Here is a 16098-nt window from a genome sequence, read left to right on the forward strand (position 1 = left end):
CCACTGAACAAGATTTCTCCACCTCGGCACTAAGCACAGGCACTCAGTAGGTGCTTCCGAAATGCCAACGGAATCCCTGACTTCTGGGGCACGTGCCCTCCTGGGTCTTCCCTGACCTGTCCAGCAGAGCCCTCTCTCTCTAGCCTCTCTTCATTCCTTTTCTCTCTGGGGCTAATCTGGCCAATGCCTAATGCCAGGCCCATCTGGCTTCTTCCCAGGGGTGCCCTCCATCCTGAGTGCCTCCTCTGGCTCACTCCTGCCTCCAGGCCTTAGCATGGGCCGGTCCCACCTCCCAGGTTGTCTTGTTCTGTTTTCCAGCCACCTATGTTTGGTCTCCACACCTGGGATACTGGGCCCCAATTTTTAAACCAAGGGGGTATGGAGGATGTCAGCTTTGTCTTCTGCATCTCCTAAGCCCTAGGGCCTCCTCTGCAGGGGATGAGTGGGGGAAGTGCTTGCGGAGGGTGCGTTCTTCCGCATGACTGCATGGGAATTCCCTGAGGACAAAGATCTTTCTGCTCATTATATTTGCATCTTTCATGGAGATGTTTACGTTGATTCAGTTAACCGAGCAATGCCTATTCTTGCAGAAGGTTGCAGCAACACTAAAGACACTGCCTCGGCCTTCAAGGGGCAGAAAAAAACCAGAACGAGGCTGATCACAGAGGCCTGGGGGCTGAGGAAGGGCTGGCAGAGGGTTCTGGCCTCTGGCTGGGCACCCACAATGTTAGGAGTGTGTCCCAGATGTGACAGAGAGGGGCCCAGCCCAGAGCACAGCATGGCGGAGGACTGACTCCTACTGCCTTCGGTGGTGGCTGGGCCACTTTGGGGCTCCCAGTGCCTCCCTCCCGGGCTCTTCACCAGGGAAGCCCCCAAAGGGGGTGTGAGGTCCGCCTGGCTAGAGGGGCTCTCGAATTTCCCATGGGGCAGGCAAGGCCTGGGCTTCACCTGGACGATGTCGCGTTCAGCCAGCTTCCCCCGGGAGGAGATCCGCACGTCATCGCCATCCAGCTCCACCATGGCTGTGAGGGGAGGAGTGTCACGGGAAGGGGGTGAGATTAATGGTGGACCCCTGGGCCTGGCAGGAGAGTGGACTTGTCCTTCCATCCCAGGCCAATCCAGGGCTGAGACCATTGGCCCATGCCCCGCGTGAGAGATGAGGAAACTGAGGCCAAGGGCCAGGAGAAGCCCGATCAGGTGAGCCTCTGACTTTGAGCCCAGTGCTTTGGCTCACCACCCTCCCCAGACTCCCAGGGCTGAAGGAGAAAGAAGTGACTTGGGGCCTCCTCCCCACAACCTTGGGATGTGGGCGTGGGTGCACACCCAGACCTGACACACCCCGCCCTGAGCAAACAAATGCATCCCACACCCTGCACACTCACCCAGACACACACGCCCAGGCGGGAGCTCTCACTCTTTTGGGAGGGGTCATTCCCAGGGGACCGCAGCCTCTGGGGAAACATCTGGGGTGGGGGCAGGGGTGCGTGGCTAGGGAAGGAAAGGAGGGGAGGGCAGCAGCTGGACTCACCGTCGAACTCCGCCTGGCCCACGCCGACGATAATGATGGACATGGGGAGCTTGGCAGCCTGGGAGACAGCATGGGGGGGCAGGGGAAGGTTGGACCCAATTGGGACCCAGTTAACAGGAAGGAGAAACCAGGGGTAGGGACAGGAAGGGGTGAGCAGGAGAGAAACGGGAGAGTGAACATGGAGAGACACAGGAACACAGAAAAGGGGGTAGGGAGAGGGACGGCACTCAGAGATAAAGAGCAAAGGAAACCAGACTGCGCCCAGAGGAGAGAGGGAGGGTGGCGGGGGGAATGGGTCACAGGTCTGCTTTGGTGAGTCACCCCCATCCCCTCTTACAGGGAGACCACCGGCTCAGGGAGCCATGTTCCTGAGCTTCCCCAACTCTGAGCCTCCCCTCCCACTCCTTTGACCTGGCCAGGCCAGCCTGGGAAAGGGGGCAGCGGTCCTAGAGATGGGTTAATGAGGGAGCCACCGGAGTCTGGAGGGAGTAGAACACAGAGTGTGACTAAGAGGTGGGAACAGAGCTCACCAGACAGCTCTCTCACGATCCGGGCACCCCTTCCACCCCCCAGAATCCACTATCCAGCAACGGACTCTGCAGCCGGAGGCCAGGAGGTGGACGAGGGCAGTGGGGTCCAGTGAGGGAGGGAAAGGAGAAGCCACGCCCAAGTCATCTCCAAGCATTTCCCTAAAGTCAAGGAGGTAGGTACACCCCCAGGGTTCCCCTAACGGGGAGGAAGAGACCCCTCAAACCGCCTCCCCCACCGCACACTCCTTGCTTACGTTGACAATGGCCTCCTTGGTCTGCGCCATGTCTGAGATGACCCCGTCAGTGATGATGAGCAGCACAGAGTACTGGGAGCCGTCCTGCACGGCCGCTGCATTCCTGGGTGGGGCAGGTGTGGGCTCAGGTCTGTCTGCAGGACCTCTGGGCATGTTCCCCCCTAAACAAGGACCCTGAACACTTTGGAGGGTGACAGCTCTTGGGGGAATCTCTTCAGGGTCAGGTCTCCCTGAAAGGCAAGTGCGTGGGAAGAGACACCCCCTCCCACCACCCAGAGGCAGAGCTGGTATGGAAACAGAGGCCTTGCGAGTAGCTGGGGGTGGTGGCAGCGGCACTCACCTGGCCACGTGGGTGACCACGGGGGCAAAGTTGGTGGGGCCGTACAGCTGCACGGTGCGCAGGCTGCGGTGGTAGGCCTCCAGGATGCCGTCGATGCCGCAGCACGAGGGGTTCTCCTGGTTGCCATTCTAGGGGACAGAGGGTGGGGAGGCTGAGCCCAGGAAGGAAGGACAGGGGTGCACGATGTGTGGGAACTGAGTCCAGGTGGGGAGGCCTGCAGGCCTGGGCTCCCCCAGCTCTTCTCTGGTGTGGGGTGGCGGGGCAGGGGAGGGAGCTCCCAGGGCTCATCCTGAAGCAGTGTGTGTTTCAGGTGAGCTGGGTCCAAACCTGCTCCTTACCCGGCTCCCTGTACCTGTTCAGAGATGCCCCGAGATCCCTGGCTACTTCCCTCAGGGAACCTTGGGTAAACCCACACTGTCCTAAAATGACTGCTGGGTCTGAGCAACTCAGGAAGGACCTGTGGCTGATCTGTCCACGTGCATAATGGGCCCAGCACAGCGCCTTGCACCCTCAGGCATGGGAGGGACGTCTGCTGTGCCTGAGTGTCCCCAGCTCATGGGAGCCAGGGAAAGGGGTGGCCTGTGCAATCATCTCCACAGGGCCCGGGATGCCTAGATGATGCCATGCTCCACATCACCCCGGAGATCCACATCACCCCGGAGATCCACGTCATCCCATCTCAGCACTGACTCAGGGATACCCAACCCACACCACCTTGTTCACTTTTCTGGGGCCCTGAGGGATGGGTCAGCCACAGCTCGCCTCCACCTCCACCTGCGTCTTGTCAGGAACAAGGAAGCCAGAGCCAGCTGTGGGCAGGCAGCTTCAGACGTGGAGGGGCAGCATCTGTGATCAGGGAAGGGAGTGGATTTCTGGAGCCCCCCTACACACAGCAGGCAGTCTACCTCCACTGAGGCTGAGCCTTAAGTCCCTGGGCTCAGAGGAAGGGAAACGTCCCCCCACCCCCAGCTTGTCACCACACCCCCAGCCTGGTCAGTCCTCTCTCCCACCAGCGGGACCTCCTACCAGCGGGAACTCGTGGGACACCCTGCCATCCGGGGGCAGCTTGGCCCCGAAGCCCAGGGCAGGGAACATCTTGTCACTGTCGTAGTGCTGGATGATCTCTCCGACGGCAGTCAGCGCCAGCGCGTAGGCGTTCAGCTGGTAGGGGCTCATGTAGTGCAGGGATGTGGACTGTGAGGGGTTCCCTGTAACACAGGACATGGGAACCTTTGACCATCTGGACCCTCCAAGTCACCCCGGGTTCAGAATGAAGAAGGGGGTGTCCAAGGGCACCCCTAACTTTTATTAATTCTTGACTCCTCTCTTTCTCTCATACTCCATATTAAATCCTTCAGCAAAACAGATCCAGAATCCCTCCTCCTCCTCTCCTCCTCCCCATACCACCACCCTCTTACTTATAGGATGCAGCAGTCTCCTAACCGATCTCCCGCTTCCTTCTGCCCTTGTGCCTCCAGCCCATACCCAGCACGGCAGTGACTGAGCCTATCAGCCTCAGAGAGATCATGCCTCTCCTCTGCCCAAAACGCTCAATGCTTCCACCTCCCCCAAAATGAAACCAAAAGTCCTCACGAGAGACCGCAAGGCACTCATGATCTGGCCTCCAGGTCATCTCCTACCCTCCTCCCTGTCACTCGCGGGTCCCAGCCTCACCAGCCCCTCGCCATTTCCACCTCAGGACCTTGGAGATGGCTGTTCCTTCTACCTGGGACACTTTTCCCCAGATGTCCACTCCCTGGCCCTCTCCCTGGCCTCTTCAGGTCTCTGCTCAAGTGTCACCTCCTCAGTGTGATCTTTTCCAAGCAGCCTATTAAAAATTACAGCCTCCCCCAATCCTTCCTATCCTTCTTCCTGCCTTGATTTTCCCCCAGAGCCCTCTTCGCTACTAATATAGTCTCTATTTAACTTATTTGTTCATTGATGGGAGGTAGTACAGCACAGATTGCCAAGGTACCAATCCTGTGTACCTCCTGCTAGCTATGTGATCTTGGGTAAGTTCCTTAACCTTAGCCTTAGTCTCTTCGCCTGTAAAATCAGAGCAATAATAGTTCCTACTTCATAGGATTGATGTGAGTATTACACAGGTGCTATCGATATTATGATAACTATCCTCAGTGTTATTATTACTAAGGCCCCTTCCAGCTCTGATAGCCCAGTGCTCTATGATGCTAGGACGTACAGCTATAAGAGGGGCTCCTGACAGCTGTAGAGGGCAAGACCTGGGCATTTTTGATTGGCGCAAAAATGAGCACTGAGGATCCCTAATACAGTCCAGAGCCCAAGGGACGTTGTGATGTTTCTAATCATGTAAAGTTTGGCACTGTTATTGCTCCTAGTGACTCAGCCACAGGCCGACACTGGAGAAATTGGGAGGAGGGAAGGAAGCCAGGGCAGCCCCAGCCAGGTAAGGACTGGGGTCCCTGGGCTGGATCCTGCCTCCCTGAACACCACAGAGCTCAGTCTTGGCTCTGGTTCTCCACTCCAGCCTGTGGGTTGGACTGCACAGAGGAGCTGGGATTTGATCCCGGGGGAAACATCTCCAGGGCCCTCCATAGGCCCAGAGTACACACAATCCCATTCCCCCAAGGAGACTGGGTGTTCCTCAAGGACAAGGCTGCGGCTCAGAGCCCAGATTTATGTCAATGGTCCAACCTGGAGATACCTCTGCCATCTTGGTTGTATCTTTGGTCCTCCAGACCTACGTACATTCTCTTTGGTGAGGAAGAGGCCAGAGAGTATGAGGGTCGTGGTCCCAGCCAGGGCCAGACACCACAGCCCTTAAAAGCTCTCTCCTCCCACCCTGCTCCTCTGCCCATCCCCCAACTCACCATTGGAGGCAGTGAAATCAATGGCCACAGTGAAGTTGATCTGGGTCCTAGAAGAGGGAGAACAGCAGGGGAGTCACCTGGAGGGAGTCAGGGCTGTGGGAAGGGGGACAGTGCTAGACATTGGCTACCACCCTGGCTCTGCTGCTTGCCAGGTATGTGGCCTTGGTGAAGTCAGTCATCTCTTTCTAGTTCTGGAGAGCTGAGATAGTAATGCCAGCTATGTCACCCTAAAAGGATTAATGAGTGTCAGAAGAGTTATGCAGTAGGAAAGCTCTTTGAAGATGATTGTGTTCTGTGTGGGCATGTGGCTATGGTCACTTATTTCCTCCACAAACCCTACCCCCTGGGCCCATCTGAGTAGGCTGGGTGAGGTTGGGTCTCATTGGATTGCTGACTCAAATTTGGAGTGAGATTCAGGACGAAAACTCATTTGACAAAAAAGAGAGTCAAATAGACATTACGCATCTCCTAAAGAAAGAATAGAATACCACCCATGAAGTTGTCTTACCAAAAAATTGAACCTGATTCTGATTGAGGCTCCAGAGCTGTCTAGTCAGTTACAGGAAATACAAGGGATAGAGGAACACATTAAATGACACCACAGGAGATGCAGCCAGCAAAATCCAGTCTTTGGGAAACTCTGTAGAAGCACTACCAGAGTCAGCAGCAGCACCATCTCCTGGGAATATGCTGGGCCTCTCAGACTCTATCTAGCTCTCCTGAATCTTTTTTTGAAAAAAGATTTGCTCTGTCACCCAGGCTGAAACGCAGTGGCGTGATCACAGCTCACTTCAGCCTCAACCTCCTGGGCTCAAGCAGTTTTCCGACCTCAGCCTCCTGAATAGCTGGGACCACAGGCAGGCACCACCACATCTGGCTAACTTTTTTTTTTCTTTTTGCAGAGATGGGGTCTCATTATATTGGCCAGCCTGGTCTTGAACTCCTGGGCAAAAGTAATCCTCCTGCCTCAGCCTCCCAAAGTGCTGGGATTACAGGTGCGAACCACCACATCTGGCTGAATATTAGATTCTCTTGGTGGGGTACAGGAATCTGTGTTAGCAAGCCATTCAGGTGCTTCGGGGGGATGAATAGATGAAAAGAGAATTAAGAAACCAACCCACCAATCATAGCCTATGGCTCTTGCCTGGATTTCTGACTCAAACAAACCAATTTTAAAACTATAAGATAATTGGGGAGATATAAACATTTACTGGATATTTAGTGTTAAGGAATTGTTAATTTTTTAGGTGTGGTTATGGTATTGTGGTTATGTTTGATAAAGAGAGAGTCCTTATGTTTTAGAAAGACATCCTGAAGCATTTGGGGATAAAATATGATGGCTGAGATTTGCTTCAAATTGGATATTGGGAGCCTGAGGTGGGAGGATCGATTGAGACTAGGAGTTCAAGGCCAGCCTGAGCAACATAGTGAGACCTCAAAAATAAAAAAAAAAACCCACTAAAATAAAAAAGAATAATAAATGACCGAATGAAGGGTGGAGTGTATGAAACAAGACTGGCTATGATGTGGTAATGGCTGAAGCTGGGTGAAGGGTACTTGGGGGTTGATTATACATTTTCTCCACATTTGCACGTGTTTGACGTTTTCTATAATAAAAAGTTAGGTTTTGAGGATTCAGATTCAGGTTTGAGACTTTCTGAGGGCTTGGCCATTCTAGGTTCTCTGCCGGGTCCAGACAGAACAAAGCTGACAAACACAAGTCCATGATAAAGTCTAGTCTTATGGTTCTCACATGGCAGTGAGCATAGAATCACTACAGGTGCTTGCTTAAGAAGATTCCAGGGCTCCACCCTAGAAATGCCAATTGAGTTTGTCTGGAGTGGTGCCCAGAATCTACCTCTTGAAAAAATGTCCACTGCCTTCATCCAGGGATTATGAGGACAGGAGGCTGGGATCACACTGGGGAAAACTCTTCTAGTAATTCTTAGTTAGGGCTATGGATGATGTAAGATCAGGCAGGCCTCACCTCACTTGCATTTAGCAGAAGGTGCCTATCAGAAACCACAGCTCTATCAGCGGAAGATCCCTATCACAAACACAGCAGAAGGTCCCTATCAGAAACCACCTGATCACAGCTGAGCTGCTGCTCATGGAACCCTCACCCCCAGGGAAATGTCAGGGACATGGTTAGCAGGAGACCCAAGCCAGGGTCTTCTGGCCACAGACAGTCATCCCCACCTCTTTCTCCTCTTCTGCTGGCTGGGGGCAGAGCATCCAGAGGATTCCAGGCAGTAGGATAGAAGGAGCCACAAGCTAGCAAGAGCCTGGGTCCCTGAATGACTGCGTGGATCATCTCCCCACCCAACCCTGCAATCCCACAGATGAAAAACAGACCTTTATTTGTATGAAGGCTTGAGGTTAGGGAATTGTGTGTTACAGCAGTTGACCTACCATACTCATCTGCTGTTCGTTGTCACCCCCGCTTCAGTGTGGAATATACAACGCATGTCTTTGTTAAGAGGTAGGGAGACATTTGGAGGGTCAAATCAAAGTCCCACTCCCAGGGCCACTCTTGGGAAGATGATTCTGGCCTGTGGAACTATACTGGAGGGACACTGTTGGACTGGCTCTTCCAAATACAGGGTGAGGGGAAAGGCAGGCCTTACTCTAACTAGTCCTCCCCTGCCCTGGGTTCTGAAAAGCCTTGGGAAAGGAAGCAATTGGAAAGCAGATCCTCTTGTGGGAAAATTACTCGCAGCAGCCTAGTCTCTCCTGCCTAAGGGTAGAACACAGGCTGCTGAGCAACCAGCTCCTCCTCTGACAGTGGGGCCAAAGTACCCATACCCTTCCTCCTGGGTCCAGGTGGGCAGGTGAGGGAGGCCAGGGAGGAGAGAATCCCTAGACATCAGCTTCCTGCCTGGGCATGCATGCCAGGCTCTCAGTCCCTGGAGCCAGCTCCCTCACTCAGGCTCTCCAGAGAGTTTAAAGAGAGGGCTGGCTCTGGGGCTATAACCTGCCCAGTATGGGTGGCACCAGCTTAGCTCAGCCTCTGAGGGCTCCTTTTCGATGAAACCTCACAGCATCCAGCCCTTTAACTCATCAGTCTCCATCTTCATCCCACCCCACCCGCTAGCTGCGAGTCAGGCAGGCTAGACTGATTCATTACTATAGAATGAAAGGCCGCATGTTATGGGAGAAGGAACCCTGCCACCATCTAGGCGTGTGGCTTCAGGCAAGCTCTGTAAAATGGGGATAACTGTTCTGATCCTGCCCACTGTGTTCTGTAAGTTGGGGGTACTATGCAAATGAAAAAAATAAACAGGATGGGCTGGGCGTGGTGGCTCATGTCTGTAATCCCAGCACTTCGGGAGGCCGAGGCAGGCGAATCACCTGAGGTCAGGAGTTCGAGACCAGCCTGGCCAACATGGTGAAAACCCATCTCTACTAAAAATACAAAATCAGCTGGGGGTGGTGGCGCATGCCTGTAGCCCCAGCTACTCTACTCGATAGGCTGAGGCAGGACAATTGCTTGAACCCAGGAGGCGGAGGTTGCAGTGGGCCGAGATTGTGCCACTGCACTCCAGCCTGAGTGACAGAGCAAGATTCTGTCTCAAAAAATAAATAAAATAAAATAAAACAAAATAAACATGAATAAAAATAAACAGGATGAGGGGTGTTTGAGAGCTACCAGGTGCTGTGGACTGTAAGGGGCGGCTGCTTAATGGGATTGAGAGGGAAGCAATTTTGATGGGGGAAGAGTGCAAAGGCAGGGTCTGGAGTCAGCCCACAGGAGGGGCAGGTAAGAGCAGAGGAGCCCCTGAGTGACTGGAGGCAGGGTGTGTGCTCAGTGGGTAGGAGGAGAGCTTGCAGCCTTGAGACTGCAAGTTCAAGGCAGCAGGGAGTGGTGTCATGGGAAAGTGAGTGTGGCTTCCCAGGACCTGACTTCTCCCTCTGCCCTGGAGAACCAGGCAGCCAAGGGCCCACTTGGCTGGGATGAGCCTTTGGCAGCTGCTCCTGCCTGTCTCCTTTCCAGACAGGTGCAGTCACTCACCTGCGGGCTCTTGGCTGCCCACGCCCTGACCTGGCACCTGTCCTGGCAGGCAGCACGCTGGGCAGGCCCTACCCTTAGAGCCAGGCTCTTTCCATGAGCTGCTGGCTGGGGCCTCCTGGCTCCCCCATCTGTCTGGGCCTAGACACTGTCCCTGGTGGTTCTTTCTGCTCCTTAAACCCGTGTTTGACCACCTGCTGGCCCCAGGACCAACCCCTGGCTTATCCCCAATCCCACTGCCCTTACAGGGCCCTAATAACAGTGAGCAGGTTAATCACTGTCCCCCTCCCCCAACCAGACAGATCAGAGGTGTCAGAAGCTCAGAGCTGGAAGGAACCTTAACACTTACCTACTCCATTCTCTTTGTGTACAGAGGAGGAAACTGATACCCTGAGAGGAAAAATGACTCGCCCAAAGGAATCCAGCAAATTAATGGCAAAGAGAGGCCTAGAGCCTGGGCCTCCTGACTCCTATTGCAGGGTTCTTTCTACCTCCCCAAGCCCTTGGCTTTCTGTCACAGAGTCCCTACCAGCTCCAGGTCCTGTCTCTGCATGGAGACCTGACATGGCCCAGGCCAGCCTCCTTGGCTCAGGAGTTCCCTCCAAGCTGCTTGGGATCTGGGGATGTGCGGGGCTCTGGATGAGTTGTCTCAGCCCAGACACCAGGGTTTGCTCAGAGCCCAGCACCACAGCCTTCAACCAGGGCTTTGAAGAGGCCAGGGTGGGGCCAGAGCCGGTCCTGTCGGTGTGTGGGGCCCTTTCCCTCTCCCCAAGGCCCATGAAATCGGTTGTATCTCTTCTCACCCTCCTTTGATGTAGTCAAGGAAGGTGCACTCTGACTCCACAGCAAAGGAAAGCAGGGTGACCTTGAAAACAAAAGGGAGCTTTGTCAGTGGGGAGCCTGGGGTCAGGGGAGATGGGTTATGATTCGAGAACTGACATTGACAGAACACTCGGCATGTGCCAGTTTTGCATGCATGACTGCATGCACTGCCCACACCACCCCATGAAGTACTATTATTATCCCCACTTTATAGCCAAGGAAATTGAAACTCAAGGAGGTGATGCAATGTGCCCAAGGACACTGCCAGGGCAGAGAGGAGATGTGAAACCAGGGTGTGTCTGACTTCAGAGCCTGCACTCTTGACCTTGATGGAAGGGTCCCATCTGTGTCAGTGGAGCTGGGGTCCAAGCCAAGGGTGTTAGTTTCCTCTAAGTGGGCACTGGCTCTTCAGCCCCAGGGACCTGGGATGGGGTGTGGAGGACAAGGGGGCCCTCCTGGCACAGGCCTAACAACCTGCCAATGCCAACCAGCTTCAGGCTTCCATGTGCCTAGAGCTATTAGTCCTGAAATGTGCCTCTTTGGACTGTGCTTATCTTAAATCTTACCGGTCCCATCTCATCCCTCTCAGACCCAAGACCCTGCCTCATGAGCAGCCCATCCTTTCCCCGGAGGTAACTGACCACCCCAGGCCCCCTCCCCCAAGCAGAGGCCTTTTAACCTATGCCCTGGCAAAGTTAGCTTTGGCTTTGCCAAGACAGGCAGCTACCTGGCAGCTCATTATCATAACAATTTAGAATCAAGGAGACAAGTGAAAGCCTGGCATCCTAGGCCAATTAAATGAGGCAAGATTAGGGCAGAGGACCTTTCACCTGTGTAAGAGAACAAAGTCCTCTCTGGTAGTTTGGGAGCCCCCTATTCATGAAGATTCAGCCGTTTTTACATGCTCACTGGGAGGGCCAGGTGAGAGCACCACCCTTACTTGGCAGTAAGACCCCCACCTATTGTGGTTAAGGTGTTAGGCACCTGGATGAACCACAGGCCTCCTTCCAAGTGTGGCAGCTCAGACTCACTAGGAGTGGACCACGGCAGTGGCTTCAACCCTGACTGATGACCATGAGATGCCCTGGGGGGCTCTTAGATCATCCTGCAGCCCAGACCCATTATAGCCGAGTTTCTGGGGCTACATGAATGTTTCAGAGATCTATTTTTTTTTTTTAGCTCTTCACGTAAGTCTAATCTGCAGACAGAGTTGACCACTCCCCATTCCAACCCCCAGGATGAAGCAATGCCCTAACTGCCCTGACCATATGGGTTCACCCAGGGGCTCGCAGGGTGAAAGCAGACTTTCCCCTACTCAAAGTGTAGTGCTCCTAGACCAGCAGCATCAGCATCACCTCGATGCCAGGTAGAAATGCAGAAATGCAGATTTTTGGCATTTTCACAAGATCCCCAGGGGATTCTGCACACTGTAAGTAAGGGATGAAAAGCACTAAACACAGATTCCTGGGCCTCCTAAAGTGGAATCCCAGGGAACTGGCCTGGGCGTCTATATTTCAACAAGCTTTCTGCATCCTGGGTGATTTCTCGTGATGAAGATGGGGGAATGCTGGAGTAAAGGAAAGTCAAGAGACCTGGGCCTAGACCCGCTCTGTCTCCAACTCACTGTGTGACCTGGGACAAATGACATGCCCTCTCTAGGCCACAGTTTCTTCATCTCTAAAGTAAGAAGGCTGGATGAGATCAGTGGTTTTCGAACCTTTTTATTCCCAGCTGGGGAAGGTGCTGTCTTCCCTAGGGGAATTTGGGAAGGTGTGGGAGGGTTTTGGGGGTTCTCATAATGACTAGGGCTCTACTGGTAGCTATGGGCAGCGTCCAGGGGTGCTAAACATCCTGTGAGATGAAGAATTTTCCTGCCCAAATGCTGACAGCATCCCCACTAAGAAACACCGCAGCCTTGGACAAAGGAAATATGACTCCAAGCCCCAGTCTGTGAAACAGTTACAATCAAAGAAGTGGTGTTCGGTCCCCTTTGAATGAGCAGAGTAATTTTACAGTTCACAAGCTTGCATCTCCCATGTGTCTGTCACAGCTGCCCTGTGCAGTGGCAAGGTGGGGATGATTTATTAGTCCCACTTTACAGACGGAGAAAATGAGGTTTCTCAGAGGAACCCCAGAGGTCCCGAAGACCTCTTCTAGGTCTGGAGATACAGAGTCTGCCTGACTCCAATGACCAGGCTTGGCTGCACCGGCCATGGGCCTCTAGAGTGAGGAAGGAACACAGAGAGGATGAACTTGGGTGTGTTTGCACTGCAGAGAAAGTGGCTTGTTCTAGAAATGCACTGTGAGCTCCACCTCAGGGCCTTTGCACGTGCTGTTCTCTACAGCAGGAATGCTGGAATTCCCTTTCCCCAGTATCCTCAATACTTCCTCTATTGCCTGTCCCTTTGCCCTTTATACTTTTTCCATAGCACTCATAATCAACTGACACACACAGGCGTGTGTGTGTGTGTGTGTGTGTGTGTGTGTTTTCTGTCTCCTCCCACTAGAATATAAGCACCAGGAATTTGGGTCTGTCTTGTTTCCAGCTGTATCCGACGTGCCTAGAACAGTGCCTGGCACACAGTAGCACTCAGTAAGTATTTGTTGAATAAACATATGAATGTCCTGAAGACCAGCCCCCAGAAGCCACTAGGCCGGCGTGTCATCCCAGGAAGGTCACAGTTAAGCAGGGGCAGCACCCGTAGCAGCTGCCAGCTCTGGAGTGAGATGTCTTGTTGATCCCATCTCTACCACTTTCTAGCTGTGTGACCTTGGCTGAGTCACTTTCCTGCTTGCAGCCTTGGTTTCCTCTTTCAGGACTAGGGGATGATAATATCTGCCTCTCAGGGCAACAACCTGTGAAAAGCACCGACGTGGGGAATTTCCCAGGGTAGGGGCCCAATAAATACAACTTCTCTTCCTCTTCCTTCCTGCAGGAAGTCCAGTGGGTGTCTCTGCGATTCCTCATGCTAGATACAGCTAGCGCCTGTTGTGTGGTCTGCAAGTCAACTCCCTCCCCGCCGCTGTTGCTCCATCTGCCCCACCCCTCCCCACCCCATCTCTCTTGGACGTCTGATTCCCACACTCTGCCCGTGCACACACACAGACGCATGGGCCTCCCTGATACCAGACCTAGCTTGGGGCTCAGAATGTCTACACCCGGCTGCAGAGACCGGGGTGGCTACTCACTGTGCCAGAATTCACGTATTTCTTTTTCTTCATTTTCTTTTTCGGGTTTACCACCTGCAGGAAAAACCAGTTACCAGGTAAGGCGTGCTTCCAGGCGGTCAGGGTGGGTCTTGAGGGCTTCCAACCACCCCTGGGTGTGGTCCAAGCCCAGCCCCATTAGAGTGTGGGGTGTGAAGACCACGGGGCCAGGGGAGTAGGGTTTAAGGAGGATTTGTGGGAGACCGGTATTGAGTCTGGGTTACACAACTGGGTTCTCCCATCAGACCTAGGGTCCCACAATCAACCAGGAATATTTATTTAACCTTCTCTCCCACTGCTCCCCGGAACACACACATCCTCCACCCAGTACAGCCAAAGAAGTCTTGATGTTGCAAAGCGGCCCTGTCCGTACCTGTCTCTCGTGTTGGTTGAGGCTGCTCCCCTCACCCAAAATGCACCCCCTTCCTCTCTCAGCCAGTTCCAATCTCCTCTGTTTCTCCTTTGGGACCCAGCCCAAGGGCTGCCCAGGGCCTCTGAGACTCCCCTCTCCATCACCATCCCTCTTACTTGGCATCAAGAACCTCTTTAGCTATTCTTTGAGTGTAAGCTTTAACTTCCAAACAAGACCTGTGTCAGATAAATCATGGGGCTAGGCTCAGAGTAGGTGTTCAGAGAAAGCTTGTTGGTGGCTAACTCAGCAGTCTCAACCAGGGGCGATTTTACCCCCAGGAACATTTGGTAACATCTGGAGACAGTTTTGGTTTTCACAACTGAGGGAGTGAGTAGAAGCCAGGGATGCTGCTAAACATCCTACAGTACACAAGACAGCCTCCCACGACACGGAATGATGCAGTCCCAAATCCCAGTAGTGCCAAGGCCAAGACTGGGCTAAGTGACGCGAGCCACCCAGCCCTGAGGCTCCCCACGAGACTTCCGCACTTACTCTATTTGTATTCTCATTTGACCCTCACCAGTTTTTCTTTGTTTTGTTTTTAATAAGGGAAGTCTAGGCACAACTTTTCCCTAATGTCCCAACAAACAAAGCCAGGCAATTTTCATACCTCCTGTGCTGCCTGTTGGTTTCTGGTGAACTCATTTCCCCTTTCCCTGTCTTTGTTCCCACAGAGGCCGTCAGCTCATCTTTACCATGGTCTCTTCTTTCTGGGTGAGTATTGCTATCTACTTCCAGCAAGAAGGAAACTAAAGCACAGAGACACCAAGTGATTTGCCTAAGGTCACACAGCCATCTGGGTAGTGGCAGGATTAGAAACCAGGTTTCCTGCCCCCGGGCCAGTGGTGCATACATTGGTGCCACCTTGATAACAGATACAAACAGATCTCTTTGACATATATTTATGGGGTGGGTGGAAACATATTGCTTCTCCCCTGGAATCATCCATCACCTCCGTTGGAGAGAGAAGATATGTCCTCAGGGCAAAAAGTGACAAGGGCCACAGAACAAGGGGGATCACAGAAGTGTCAGGGGAGTTAGAGGAAGGAAAGACCACTCTAGGTGAGAGTGTCAGCAAAGGCTCCCCGGAGCAGGCAGTCTTGAAGGCAGACTTAGAGGGACAGGAAGACTCTGGGCACGGAGAGATGGATGTCAGAGGATGTTCTGTGGGAGAAATGCATAGAACCCAGGCCCAGTTTGATGGCAGAACCACAGGGTGGAAGAGTAAGCTGGGCTGGCTGGAGGAGAGCCTAGAATGCCCAGTGAAAAATGTCTGAATGTCACCCAGCGGCCTGCAGGGAACTCTGATGACCCCCAAGCTGGTAGGAGACAAAATCAGAGCAGGCTCTAGGACACTGCGGTCTGGTGGAGGTGAGTGTGAGGGGAGAAGGAGGCTCATCCAGGAAATATTTGCCTGGTTCTGCCACCTAATAATAGCTGTGTGACCTTAGGCAGGTTACTTAACCTCAATGTGCCTCAGTCTTCTCATCTGTAAAATGGGAATAAGAAGTACCTGCCTCCCGGAAAGGTATGAGGATTAAATGGGCCAATGCAAGCAAAGTGCCTAGAACAGTTTGGAATGTAGTAAGTATTATCTGTAAGTGTCTGTTGCTTTTTTCTTAGACAGGGTCTTGCTCTATGGCCCAGGCTGGAGTGCAGTGGTGGGATCATAGCTCACTGTAGCCTCAACCTCCTGGGCTCAAGCAATCCTCCCAGGTAGCTGGGACCACAGGCACATGCCACCATGGCTGGCTATTTTTTTTTTTTTTTTTTTGGTAGAGATAGGATCTTGCTATGTTACCTTGGCTGGTCTCAAACTCTTGGGCTCAAGCTATCCTCCTGCCTCAGCCTCCCAGAGTGTTGGGATTACAGGTGTGAGCCACTGCACCCAGCCTCAGTTGCTATTTTTAAAAATTACTACTGCTACTATTACTGCCACCACGAGTCCATGCGAGAGGTAATGAGGACTTGGGGGTATTGGGACAGGTGCTGAGCTATGGTGAGAACAGCGCTGTCAAGAAGTGACACGCCTCTTGGGCCCTGGGGGTGGCTATAGAGGTTGAGAGAGGGAGGGGTTGGGGTGACCATGTAGACACAGAAGGAAGGAGCTGGATTTGGGGCACAGGTGGGAAGCTCACGTGGGAGGG

At 53.3% G+C, this 16098-nt stretch overlaps 1 protein-coding gene across 7 annotated transcripts in view; it reads right to left on the minus strand.

Moving 5' to 3' along the window:
- The window catches only part of CPNE5 (copine 5), a 99225-nt gene that overhangs the window by 1963 nt on the left and 81164 nt on the right, over positions 1-16098 (minus strand). For 6 of the 7 annotated variants that reach the window (XM_054491653.2, XM_054491649.2, XM_054491650.2 and 3 more), the window contains 8 exons: positions 13522-13575; positions 10314-10375; positions 5502-5548; positions 3679-3860; positions 2653-2780; positions 2313-2415; positions 1529-1586; positions 949-1022 (listed from right to left, as the gene is read on the minus strand). In XM_054491653.2, the coding sequence (XP_054347628.1) occupies positions 949-1022; positions 1529-1586; positions 2313-2415; positions 2653-2780; positions 3679-3860; positions 5502-5548; positions 10314-10375; positions 13522-13575 (708 nt within the window). Of the gene's footprint in view, positions 1-948; positions 1023-1382; positions 1587-2312; positions 2416-2652; positions 2781-3678; positions 3861-5501; positions 5549-10313; positions 10376-13521; positions 13576-16098 lie in introns of all 7 variants that reach the window. The other variant, XM_054491651.2, reaches the window with a different exon arrangement.

Source organism: Pongo pygmaeus, chromosome 5, assembly GCF_028885625.2.
Source record: "Pongo pygmaeus isolate AG05252 chromosome 5, NHGRI_mPonPyg2-v2.0_pri, whole genome shotgun sequence".
Taxonomy (NCBI): Eukaryota; Metazoa; Chordata; class Mammalia; order Primates; family Hominidae; genus Pongo; species Pongo pygmaeus.